At 55.8% G+C, this 13,156-nt stretch overlaps 1 protein-coding gene across 2 annotated transcripts; it reads left to right on the forward strand.

The window, feature by feature from the left end:
• Positions 1–297: 297 nt before the first annotated feature.
• On the forward strand, positions 298–12,920 carry ZNF653 (zinc finger protein 653). Of its 2 annotated transcripts, none has more exons than XM_069767191.1 (9): positions 298–602; positions 5,236–5,279; positions 5,550–5,747; positions 7,928–8,341; positions 8,429–8,585; positions 9,322–9,430; positions 10,329–10,443; positions 10,527–10,626; positions 10,738–12,920. In XM_069767191.1, exons 1-9 carry the CDS (start codon positions 325–327, stop codon positions 10,913–10,915), a joined length of 1,593 nt encoding a protein of 530 aa, XP_069623292.1. In that variant the 5' UTR covers positions 298–324; the 3' UTR covers positions 10,916–12,920. The 2 variants fall into 2 exon arrangements, with proteins under 2 accessions (XP_069623292.1, XP_069623293.1); XM_069767192.1 differs by having other exon boundaries at positions 312–426.
• The last annotated feature ends 236 nt before the right edge of the window (positions 12,921–13,156 follow it).

Genomic DNA, 13,156 nt, shown 5'->3' on the forward strand with positions numbered 1-13,156 from the left:
CAGCGGTGTATGTAGGGGAGCAGGGACAGCGGTGTATGTAGGGAGCAGGGACAGCGGTGTATGTAGGGAGCAGGGACAGCGGTGTATGTAGGGGAGCAGGGACAGCGGTGTATGTAGGGACAGCGGTGTATGTAGGGGAGCAGGGACAGCGGTGTATGTAGGGGAGCAGGGACAGCGGTGTATGCAGGGACAGCGGTGTATGTAGGGGCGCACTGTGTGTAGGGGCTCAGGCCGCCATTGTGCCCGCCCCCACCAGGCTCACTGTTCGCCGCTGTCCTTGTCTATAAAGTTGGTTGCAGCCTCGCGGTGACGTCAGCGGGTAACATGGCGGCCCCTGTGGTAGAGACTCCCGGGTCGGAGGAAGAAGAGGATGACGAGTACGGGAGGAAGATGCGCGGGAGGCCGCGGCTCAATGATAGGGACCGGGTGAGGCGGCGGCTGGAGTCCCGGAAGAAGTATGACTGCCGGCGGGTGTACCTGGGAGAGGCGCACGGGGCCTGGATGCGGAGGAGGGACCGGGGCGGAGGGGACAGCGCCGGGGAGGCCTGGAGCGATGCCCGCCTGGCTGCACACCTGCTGGCCCTGGAGTCCGGATCCCAGGGGTGAGAGACCGGAGTGTTACTGTGCGGTGTGCCCGGAGACCGCCGCTCCCAGCATGCTGCGCGGCCGGAGGGGGGGACGGGCTGCGTGTACTGGGGGGAGGAGGGGGGGACGGGCTGCGTGTACTGGGGGGAGGAGGGGGGGACGGGCTGCGTGTACTGGGGGGAGGAGGGGGGGACGGGCTGCGTGTACTGGGGGGAGGAGGTGGGGACGGGCTGCGTGTACTGGGGGGAGGAGGTGGGGACGGGCTGCGTGTACTGGGGGAGGAGGTGGGGACGGGCTGCGTGTACTGGGGGAGGAGGGGGGGACGGGGTGCGTGTACTGGGGGAGGAGGGGGGGACGGGGTGCGTGTACTGGGGGGAGGAGGGGGGGACGGGCTGTGTGTACTGGGGGGAGGAGGGGGGGACGGGCTGTGTGTACTGGGGGGAGGAGGGGGGGACGGGCTGTGTGTACTGGGGGGAGGAGGGGGGGACGGGCTGTGTGTACTGGGGGGAGGAGGGGGGACGGGCTGTGTGTACTGGGGGGAGGAGGGGGGACGGGCTGTGTGTACTGGGGGGAGGAGGGGGGACGGGCTGTGTGTACTGGGGGGAGGAGGGGGGGACGGGCTGTGTGTACTGGGGGGAGGAGGGGGGGACGGGCTGTGTGTACTGGGGGGAGGAGGGGGGGACGGGCTGTGTGTACTGGGGGGAGGAGGGGGGGACGGGCTGTGTGTACTGGGGGGAGGAGGGGGGACGGGCTGTGTGTACTGGGAGGAGGAGGGGGACGGGCTGTGTGTACTGGGGGAGGAGGGGGGGACGGGGTGTGTGTACTGGGGGGAGGAGGGGGGACGGGCTGTGTGTACTGGGGGGAGGAGGGGGGACGGGCTGTGTGTACTGGGGGGAGGAGGGGGGACGGGCTGTGTGTACTGGGGGGAGGAGGGGGGACGGGCTGTGTGTACTGGGGGGAGGAGTGGGGGACGGGCTGTGTGTTCTGGGGGGAGGAGGGGGGGACGGGCTGTGTGTTCTGGGGGGAGGAGGGGGGGACGGGCTGTGTGTTCTGGGGGAGGAGGGGGGGACGGGCTGTGTGTACTGGGGGGAGGAGGGGGGGACGGGCTGTGTGTACTGGGGGGAGGAGGGGGGGACGGGCTGTGTGTACTGGGGGGAGGAGGGGGGACGGGCTGTGTGTACTGGGGGGGGACGGGCTGTGTGTACTGGGGGGAGGAGTGGGGGACGGGCTGTGTGTTCTGGGGGGAGGAGGGGGGGACGGGCTGTGTGTTCTGGGGGAGGAGGGGGGGACGGGCTGTGTGTACTGGGGGAGGAGGGGGGGACGGGCTGTGTGAACTGGGGGAGGAGGGGGGGACGGGCTGTGTGAACTGGGGGAGGAGGGGGGGACGGGCTGTGTGAACTGGGGGAGGAGGGGGGGACGGGCTGTGTGTACTGGGGGGAGGAGGGGGGGACGGGCTGTGTGTACTGGGGGGAGGAGGGGGGACGGGCTGTGTGTACTGGGGGGGGACGGGCTGTGTGTACTGGGGGGAGGAGTGGGGGACGGGCTGTGTGTTCTGGGGGGAGGAGGGGGGGACGGGCTGTGTGTTCTGGGGGAGGAGGGGGGGACGGGCTGTGTGTACTGGGGGAGGAGGGGGGGACGGGCTGTGTGAACTGGGGGAGGAGGGGGGGACGGGCTGTGTGAACTGGGGGAGGAGGGGGGGACGGGCTGTGTGAACTGGGGGAGGAGGGGGGGACGGGCTGTGTGTACTGGGGGAGGAGGGGGGGACGGGCTGTGTGTACTGGGAGGAGGGGGGACGGGCTGTGTGTACTGGGGGATAGGAGGGGGATGGGCTGTGTGTACTGGGGGATAGGAGGGGGACGGGCTGTGTGTTGGGGATAGTAGGGGGGCGGAGTGTGTGCTGGGGGAGGAGGGGGGACGGGCTGTGTACTGGGGCTAGGAGGGGGCGGCCTGTGTTCTGAAGGGGGGACGGGCTATGTATACTGGGAGGAGGAGGAGGGGGTATAGGCTTTGTGTACTGGGGTCCAGGTGTACTGGTGGGGGATGAGGGGGACGAGTTGTGTGTACTTGTGGGGGAGGAGGGGGACCGGCAATGTGTACTGGGGGGACTGGCTGTGTGTACTGGTGGGGGAGGAGGCGGATGGGTTGTACGTACTGGTGGGGGAGGAGGGGGACGAGGTGTGTGTACTGGTGGGGAGGAGGGGGACAGGCTGCGTGTACTGGTGGGGAGGAGGGGGACAGGCTGCGTGTACTGGTGGGGAGGAGGGGGACGGGCTGCGTGTACTGGTGGGGAGGAGGGGGACGGGCTGCGTGTACTGGTGGGGAGGAGGGGGACGGGCTGGGTGTACTGGTGGGGAGGAGGGGGACGGGCTGTGTGTACTGGGGGGAGGAGAGGGGGACGGGCTGTGTGTATTGGTGGGGAGGAGGGGGACGGGCTGGGTGTACTGGGGGGGGACGGGCTGTGTGTACTGGGTGGGACAAGCTGTGCGTACTGGTGGGGAGTAGGGACGGGCTGGCTGTGTGTACTGAGGGGGGACAGGCTGTGTGTATGGGGGAGAAGGGGGGACAGTCTGTGTGTACCGAGGGGGGGGATGGCCTGTGTGTACGGGGGAGGAGGGGGACGGGCCTTGTGTAACGGGGGGAGGAGGGGGGGACGGGCCTTGTGTAACGGGGGGGGGGACGGGCCTTGTGTAACGGGGTGAGGAGGGGGGACGGGCCTTGTGTAACGGGGGGAGGAGGGGGGGACGGGCCTTGTGTAACGGGGGGAGGAGGGGGGGACGGGCCTTGTGTAACGGGGTGAGGAGGGGGGACGGGCCTTGTGTACGGGAGGAGGTGGGGGGGCTGTTCACTACTCCCCTCTCAGTTTCTATGTTTTGCTTTATAACAGCTCGTGTTCACCTCTGCGGCTGCTTCACTCTCACTCGTTTTGGATGTAATTGACAACCGGAATAGTGTAGAGCTGCTCCTCTGATTTCCTCCGAATGTCAGTTACGTCCAAATATAGTGAGAGTGAAATGGTGGAAATATGATTGGGAAGGTGTTGGAGTAGTGGACAATCCCATTAAGAGGTGCAGATTTAGGAGGGTGTAGGGCATTCAAGTATTATTGTTTATTGAACGCGGAATAACTTCATTAGTGGAGGGGTGATTGGGCTGGCCGCCTCCTTGGGGGAGGGTCTCACGGGCTGGCCGGCTCCTTAGGGGAGGGTCTCACGGGCTGGCCGGCTCCTTGGGGGAGGGTCGCGCACGGGCTGGCCGGCTCCTTGGGGGAGGGTCGCGCACGGGCTGGCCGGCTCCTTGGGGGAGGGTCGCGCACGGGCTGGCCGCCTCCTTGGGGGAGGGTCGCGCACGGGCTGGCCGCCTCCTTGGGGGAGGGTCGCGCACGGGCTGGCCGCCTCCTTGGGGGAGGGTCGCGCACGGGCTGGCCGCCTCCTTGGGGGAGGGTCGCGCACGGGCTGGCCGCCTCCTTGGGGGAGGGTCGCGCACGGGCTGGCCGCCTCCTTGGGGGAGGGTCGCGCACGGGCTGGCCGCCTCCTTGGGGGAGGGTCGCGCACGGGCTGGCCGCCTCCTTGGGGGAGGGTCGCGCACGGGCTGGCCGCCTCCTTGGGGGAGGGTCGCGCACGGGCTGGCCGCCTCCTTGGGGGAGGGTCGCGCACGGGCTGGCCGCCTCCTTGGGGGAGGGTCGCGCACGGGCTGGCCGCCTCCTTGGGGGAGGGTCGCGCACGGGCTGGCCGCCTCCTTGGGGGAGGGTCGCGCACGGGCTGGCCGCCTCCTTGGGGGAGGGTCGCGCACGGGCTGGCCGCCTCCTTGGGGGAGGGTCGCGCACGGGCTGGCCGCCTCCTTGGGGGAGGGTCGCGCACGGGCTGGCCGCCTCCTTGGGGGAGGGTCGCGCACGGGCTGGCCGCCTCCTTGGGGGAGGGTCGCGCACGGGCTGGCCGCCTCCTTGGGGGAGGGTCGCGCACGGGCTGGCCGCCTCCTTGGGGGAGGGTCGCGCACGGGCTGGCCGCCTCCTTGGGGGAGGGTCGCGCACGGGCTGGCCGCCTCCTTGGGGGAGGGTCGCGCACGGGCTGGCCGCCTCCTTGGGGGAGGGTCGCGCACGGGCTGGCCGCCTCCTTAGGGGGCAGGGTGCAAAGGACCCATCTTTGATGTACAGACCACATGGCAAAATCAGTGTTTTTGTTGTTTTTTTTAAAGGGCGGGTCGTGGACTCTATAGTGTGTTGGTTCTTTGGGGGGAGAGGGGTGCTGGTCTTGTGGTAATTCTTATTTGGTGGGGATGCATGTTCCTTTGGGACTGGGGGTCTCAGACCCCATGTGAGGTGTTCGTTATCTGTGGTGTTGGCGTCCTCGGCGTGGGGCACTGAGCCTGTTTATGTACTAGCCCGTTGCTGGAGACCACCTAGAGTAGGAGTCTATGATCAGTGGTCAGCCGTGTGTTGGATCTCAGACCCCAGGAGCGTTGTTGTAAAATGGGGATCAGCTGCATATTTGCTTTTAAGACTGCTAGGCGCACAGTGGTTCGATTTACTCCTGATCCCACCATTGTTATTTTGTGGACCCCCTCATGTGACTTATGTGCCCCTGATTCAGTGAGGACATGTCCTCGTGTGATGGACACATCTGTGGGGTCGCTGACGTCACTTTCTGTGTTATAGGAAGCCGGAGGGTGATGTCCAGGTGAACCCGCCGCAGCGGACCAGTACGTATCTAATACTTTATACTGTACCTGGAGAACTACAACTCCCAGCATAGCATAGAGGGCATGAGTGGAGAGTAGTCACCCTCCTAATGTAATATTACCTGAGGTGGTGGAGCCTGGTAGTTGGGCCCCTGACTGCGGAGCTGAACTCTGTACGTCTTCTCCAGTGCTGAGGGCAATGCTCATTAGAGGGTGGGCACAGATCTGTGGGCTCAGAAGGGGCACATACCCCCCGGCACAGACGCCTCACCTTCTCTCATGTCTTCGCAGGGCAGAAGCGCTGTGTGAACAACCTGCTTAGCTTGGTGACCTGGTATCACGACCACGAGAGCCACTGCCCCCATGAGCCTGCCCTGTCCGAGCTCGATACCAGTCAGCTCCTCTATACCACAGCGGTGTGGCAGTGCCAGGCTGGGCACCACTTCTCTCAAGACCTACGCTGCCCCTTGAAGACACTTAATCATAAAGGCAAGACATTTGCATTGTATATTGTGGTGTATATATAGAGCGCCCCCCAGTGGTGGCTACAGGCAGGGTGACATTTTTAAATGGCTATTCCCAAAAATTGCAAGATACAGTCATGGGCGAAAGTGTTGGCACCTTTTGAAATTGTTCCAGAAAGTGAAGTATTTCTCCCAAAAAATTATTGGAACAACTCCCCAAAAAAGAGGAAAAAAACAAATTTGACATCATTTCATACAATGCACTAAAAATGGGCCAGACAAAATTATTGTTATTTGGTTGCACATGGCAATGAACGAACGTGCTCTGATAATAAGACATGAGCACGTTCACTCATCACTAGTTGCACGCCCTTTGGAATAAATAACTGCAATCAGTCGCTTCCTATAACCATCTCCAAGCTTCTTGCACCTCTCACCTGGAATTTTGGGCCACTTTCCTTTTGCAAACTGCTCCAGGTCTCTCATGTTTGAAGGCGCCTTCTCCCAACAGCAATTTTAAGTTCTCTCCTCAGGTGATCAATGGGATTTAGATCTGGACTCATTACTGGCCTCTTCAGAACACTCCAGCGCTTTTCCATCAATGGTTTGGGGTCATTGTCCTGCGGGAGGCTCATAACCAAGGTCTCAAACCCATCTTTCTGACATCGGGTACTACATTGCGACCCAAACTCCTTTGGTAATCTTCAGATTTCATGATGCCTTGCACACAGTCAAGGCACCCAGTGCCAGAGGCAGCAAAACAACTCCAAAGCATCTTTGAACCTCCACCATATTTGACTGTAGGTGCTGTGTTATTTTCTTTGTAGGCCTCATTCCATTTTCTGTAAACAGTAGAATGATGTGCTGTACCGAAAAGCTCTATCTTGGAAGCATCTGTCCACAAGATGCTTTCTCAGAAGGATTTTGGCTTGCGTACATTTTGGCAAACTGCAGTCTAGCTTTTTTTACGTCTGTCAGCAGTGGGGTCCTTTTGGGTCTCCAGCCATAGTGTTTAATTTCATTTACATGTGAATGGATAGTTTGCGTTTGCACTGATGCACCCTGAGCCTGCAGGACAGCTTAAATTTCTTTGTAACTTGATTGGGGCTGCTTATTCACCATCCGGACTATCCTGCGTTGCAACCTTTCTTCAATTTTTCTGTCATCCACGTCCATGGAGATTATCTACAGTGTCATTGGTTGTAAACTTCTCGGTTATGTTGCTCACCATGGACAAAAGCACATCAAGATTGTTGATCTTGTTGAACAATTTTGGTTCTCAAGTCCTCGGACAGTTCTCTTCTCCTCTTTCTGTTCTCCATGCTTAGTGTGGCACACAATGCAAAGATTAAGTCAACTTCTCCCCTTTTTATCTGGTTTCAGGTGTGATTTTCATATCACCCACACCTGTTACTTGCCACAGGTGAGTTTAAACGAGCATCACATGCTCACGTTTTGTGTTATTCCAATACACATGTGTAATTGGAATAGTTCTCTGGGAGAAATACTTCCTTTTCTGAAACAATTTCAAGGCTGCCAACAAGTGATGAGCGAAAGTGCAGGGATAAGATGTTGTCTGCTCAGGTGCTAAGAGTGTGTTCGGTTAATATGTTCGAGTCCCCGCAGCTGCATGTCTCGCGGCTGTTAGACAGACAGAACACATGCAGGGATTCCCCAACAAACCGGCAATCCCTGCATGTGCTGCATCTGTCTAACAGCCACCAATCATACAGTTGCGGAGCTTCGAACATATTAACCGAAGACACTCGAACACCCTTGGATAACACTATCATTCGCTCATCACTAGTGCCAACACTTCCGGACTGTATCATATCTGTATGATTAGGGGACAGCTTGGTGACCTCTTGAACCCCCAGCAATCCTGAGAACAGGGCTCTGGATCCACAGACAAGGAACGGAGAGGAAGTTGAGTATGCGCACCTCCGCTTTATTACTCGGAGCCCCATTCTTGGGATTGCTGGGTCTGAGTGTTCAGGCCACCAGCGATAAGTAATTTCCCCACCGTCCCTTTTATTTTTAATTTTGGAGATATCCCTTTAAGGGTTATAATAATAACCTTTCTGTTACTGACTTCCAGGTGAAGCAGAGCTGCACTGCAAAGAATGGAGGAGCAACGTGTGTAACCCATTAGTAGTTTCTCAATTTCTGACCGCTGTTTTTTTGTTTTTTTTTCTTCCCCCACAGTGAGCGATGATGACCTCAGCTCCGATGATTCCTCCTCAACACCGGCACCCGTGATCCAAGTGTCCGAGCCAGATCAGCCACTCCACACCTTGTACTCCGAGAGCATGACCGACGGAGAAGAGCCGTGCACCGAGGAGACGGAGACCGTGATGTGTGTCCCCATGGGGACAGAAGCAGATGGCATGTTTGAAGAAGTGACCCAGGAAGCCCTTGGGCAGGTGGTAGCTGGCGCCTCCCAGGTCATTATCATCACCGGGCATGGATACCACGAGGCGTTGACAGCAGAAGGGATCCAACTAGATGTCAGTGACGGCGGCAGCGGAGATGACAGTGCATGTACCACACTGGAACCCGTGTCTGGGTTCACCCAGGGCGAGGAGCAGGAGGAAGACGGCAGCGAAGGGGCAATGATGGGTAAGTGGGTATGAGAGCTGGGTAGGCAACAAGCCCCTACAGAGGAGGGTGTTCTCATGGTGGTCTTCCCCCTGTGCTTTTCTCTAGATGAGAACGCCCTCTACACCCTGGAAGCGGAAACAGAGGGGGTAATAATAGGCTCCCCAGTACCGGAGTCCGTTTCAATGGAAGAGCCCATCGAAAGCGTGATCCTGGAGACGGGCGAGTACGAAGTGGAGCAAGTCGTCGTCAAACGACCTCCGAGGTGAGTGCACAGTCGTAATGGGAACTTTTGCTGCAAAGTAAGAATTCTGAGGGTATGTTCCCACGGTCAGGAAACGCTGCGGGTTGGACGCTGTGTGATGTTACAGCATAGTGGATGAGATTTGAAGAAATCCCATCTCCACTATGCGTGCGTGGACACTTCCGGCTTCCCTGTGGAGACAGACATGTGACGCATCTTTCGAGACCGCAGCATGTCAATTTATCTTGCAGAGATGCTCAGTCTCCGCAAAATAAATTTCCCGTCCAATGTATAGGATGCTGTGATTCCACACGGTTCAATGAACACATGCGGAATTGCCTACGTTCAAAAGCAGTCAGCGCTTTGGACGGACCTCGATGTGCTGCGTACAAAGTGCTGCCCGTTCCTGACCGCGGTAACATACCCTTATATGTCCCTATTTTCACATCACAAATATGGGAGCCATAGGGGCCATTGTCAGGCGTTGCATGGCTCTGGCAATGCACGGAACTCCCCACACTTGCATGGCACCATTGGTGGTATTAAACTGCGGGTTCCGTGTCCTTTCTGGGGGCTTCCGTGTTCTCAGCGATCCCCCTTAGTTTTACCAGGAATCTGCTTATGTATCGGCCCTGCGCTCGCAGCCGATCCTGTGGGTACAGAGGCAATCGTCGTTATGGATATTTCCATCTCATTATTAATCAGATTTTTCTAAAAGGGACAGATCCTCGTTAACTTTTGTCTTGTGTCCTCACAGGAAGAGGAATCGTCGTGCTCCGGTGACCGATGCTGATGGGGTGCCGGAGATGTTCCACTGTCCGTATGAGGGGTGCGCTCAGGTCTACACCGCTCTCAACAGCTTCCAGGTATCATGTCGATCTGGGCTGGAGCTGCCCTCCCTCTGGTCTCTTTCAGCAGGACCCATTCCTGGTGTGGAGGTTACTGATGAGCGAGTGTACTCATTGCTCGGGTTTTCCCCAGCACGCTCGGGTGACCTCCGAGTATTTGTTCGTGTTCGGAGATTTAGTTTTCATCTCGGCAGCTGAACGATTTACAGCTACTACCCAGCCTGAGTACATGTGAGGATTCCCAGCAACCAGGCAACCCCCATATGTACTCAGCCTGGCTAGTAGCTGTAAATTATTCTGCTGTTGCTATGAAAACTAAATCTCCGAACACTAACAAATACTCGAAGATCACCCGTAAGTGCTCAGGAAAACCCGAGCAACGAATATACTTGCTCATCACTAGTGGAGATCTCTGCCGTTTTATAGTCCCTTTGATTAGAACATGTCGTGTTTGTATAATGTAGATAACTAAGTGAACCCCACAGTGGTGGCATTTGGAGCAGCACGCACCTTTACAGCTTCAGCGATGGAGGATATTCTTCTTCAATCTCATTTCTTTGGAGAACATAGAATCAAGCATGTCTTATAAAGTGATGGTGAATCCTGAGGTGTCCTTATGTTGCCGCGCAGGGTCAGCCCGTCCTGCTCACTTGAATAGCTGCGAACTTCACCGATCAGACTTTGACTTTTGCAGGCCTGTGTTCTTTGGCCGCTGGACGGGACCTTTTCGAACCGCCTATCAACAGTAATTCACGGCGCCTCTCCTGATTTTGTAGGCATGGCGTCATCTTTGCGACATGATGTCACACCGGCCCTTCTAAATCATAAGAGTTCCCGGAGATCCCAGCCCACATGAGGCGGACTGCAAGGCTTCCCTGGTATTTTGACTGCTGCCGATTCTTCTTTTTTTCCGTAGAACCACGTGAATCTGATTCACAGAAAAGGAAGAACCAAAGTGTGTCCTGAAGAAGGCTGCGGGAAGAAGTTCTACCTGACCAATCACCTGCGCCGTCATATGATCATACACACGGGTACGTGCGGATGCTGGACACAGCGCTGCCGCCGGTGCGGGTCACCTCCTCGGTCTCACGTCCATCTCTCCCTCTCTCCGCAGGCGTCCGGGAATTCATCTGCGAGACTTGCGGCAAATCGTTCAAAAGGAAAAGTCACTTGGAGGTCCACAGGAGAACTCACACCGGCGAGACCCCCCTACAGTAAGAAACCAGTCTCCGGCTTGTACACTTACTGACCACTAGCAGAGATCTTGAATTTTCATTCCCAATCCTGCAGAGCTCTTCATGCTCCTTTATCTGTCCCCACAACAGGTGCGAGGTTTGCGGTTTCCAGTGCCGGCAGCGGGCGTCTCTGAACTGGCACATGAGGAAGCATAATTCCATGATCCAATACAGCTTCTCCTGCGAACACTGCGGGAAACTTTTCGAGAAACGGGAAAGCGTCAAATTCCATAAGCTGAAGAGTCACCCGGAAGGGAGAGCTACGTGAGGAGCGGTGGGGTGGAACATCCAGGTCACACCGCAGTTTTATAAGTTTTAGTAGGTAGTTTAAAGGGTTTTAGGTTCTACCAGCCGCCAAGCATGGCCTCCCCAACACCCACGAGAGCCAGGACTCCCAGATCTGTCCACGCATTGTAAATAATCTCTTGTCTAAGCGATAGTGACCTATAGGGCAAAAGCAAAAATGTACAGCTTCATAGCATTAGTAGCGCCCGTTTCAGATCTTTTATTCCTGCAATTTCTCACGGTAATGACTACAAATCGGATCAGCCATTGGACCCCTTTAAACCCTTATAGACATATAACGTACTGGTACGTCACATTACGGCTCCCTGACCGAGCCCACGTTTCCCGGCAGATGATGGATCAGCCATCATGTGCCTTTAATGGCCAGCAGAGGGGTGCCGATGGGATGCCATGACAGCCAGTGGTTTGCTGAAGACCTCCGTGCCTGTCATGACGATTCTGTGAAAGTCAGCCTGTAGCCGGCGTTCATAGGAGAGTGTGATTTTTCGCTATACATAGCAGTGCTGAAGCCCTTAAAAAAACAACAAAAAAAAACAAACTCATTTTTACCCCATTAAAAATGAATTAAATAAAATAAAAAAGCCAAATAATAGTATTGCTGCGTTCTTAAAAGTCCGATGTAGCAAAATCTAAATTAATCACATCGGTGAACAGCACAACAAGAAAACCTAATTCTGGGGATTTGGGTTTTTTTTTTTTTGAGGGGTGATCAAAACATTTTATACCCCAAAATGGTATAAATGCAAATGTTAGCTCAGGGCACAAAAAATAAGCCCCAGACTCCTGGAAAAAATGACACTTTCAGGTCTCAATTTGGCACCAGAAACAAAACAAATAAATCGTTATACAAATTTGCCAAAACAATTTTCACCACTTAAAAGAAAAAAAAAAAACGTACATGTTTAGTATCTGCATACTCGCATGGACCTGGAGAATCCGATTTCCTGGTCTGTTTTCCCACATACTGAATAGGGTACATGGCCGCGGCGTGAAGGGGGTTAATAAGGAAGAGGCCGCGATCAACTTCTGATCGCAGTGGGGAAATGTAGTATTACACTGCAGGAACGCGCGTCGGGGCCAGGTCAAGTTGGTCATAGCGGGAACTTTTATTATTATTCTCCTGTCTAATGGGGAAGGGGCTGAAGGACGTCTTGATGTTACGGTTTTGGTTTTTTTTTCTTGATGACTGAATATATCTTTGCTTCGGGCTGGTAAGGCTCCGCTAATAAGCTACGTTTATCGCTGATCTCCTACTAATCGGTCCACGTAGACCTTGATCTAATTTCTGCTAACAAGGGCCCTGGTGTTGAAAATATTTGCAGTAAATGTTCTACTTTCTCCGGAAAATTTTGTTTCCCCCCTCCTTACCAATATCATTTCATTAGTAGAAATGGAGAATCCCTGGAAGTGGAGGCACATTTAAAGGGGAAGCTCACAACTAAAGTGTAATGGGCCCTTTAATTGCAGTCCACGTTCACTCAAGCTAATCCCGTTACCCAAATGGAGGTTTCTTGGGTGGGTTGTGGGAAAAAAAATATGGCAGCCTTATATTCTTCTCTGCTAAACCAAAACTGAAAGGGGTCGGGGGGCTTCTCCCAGCTCAGCACTCCCTTTTGCTCTTTTGATAGATGGGAGCCTTAACCAATCAGATACTTGCATATCATCACCATTTGTAGCCCCTTTGAATGCGCTGCCTCCATGCTGATGGCCTCCTCTCGTATTCGTCTGCTCTTGGATCCATGCCCTGTAAAATAAACTTTTTCTAAAAGTTTTTCAAATCTTACATAAAAACTAATTCTTTCCCCCTTCCTGCTCCCTCCTTGTTGTCATAGTAAGATGGGGCCGTGCCCCCGTCTGCATCGCTGGCCGGAGGGGCGCCGCTTCTCCCATATTTCAGTTAGTCACTGCCGCTCTTCTGTGTGACGCTCGCTGCCTTGTTTCTATTAAAAGATTCTTTATTTATTGTACGTCCTCTGTGTTTTCTGCCAGGATTCATCATCATCATCCTCATTATCAGCTGGGATGTTTTGTCTGTAGTGTAAGTACCCCTCCCTGCTGTAGGACAGCGTTCTGCTCCCCCACCATCTATACAGCGGCACCATGCAGTCAGGGGGTAACGTTCTCCTGGTGTCACCAAACCCAGACTCCTCCATCAGACGCCGGAGAGAGCAGTGTGATCCGTCACTGCACAGAACATGTCTCC

Source organism: Ranitomeya imitator, chromosome 4 (assembly GCF_032444005.1).
Source record: "Ranitomeya imitator isolate aRanImi1 chromosome 4, aRanImi1.pri, whole genome shotgun sequence".
Lineage (NCBI taxonomy): Eukaryota > Metazoa > Chordata > Amphibia > Anura > Dendrobatidae > Ranitomeya > Ranitomeya imitator.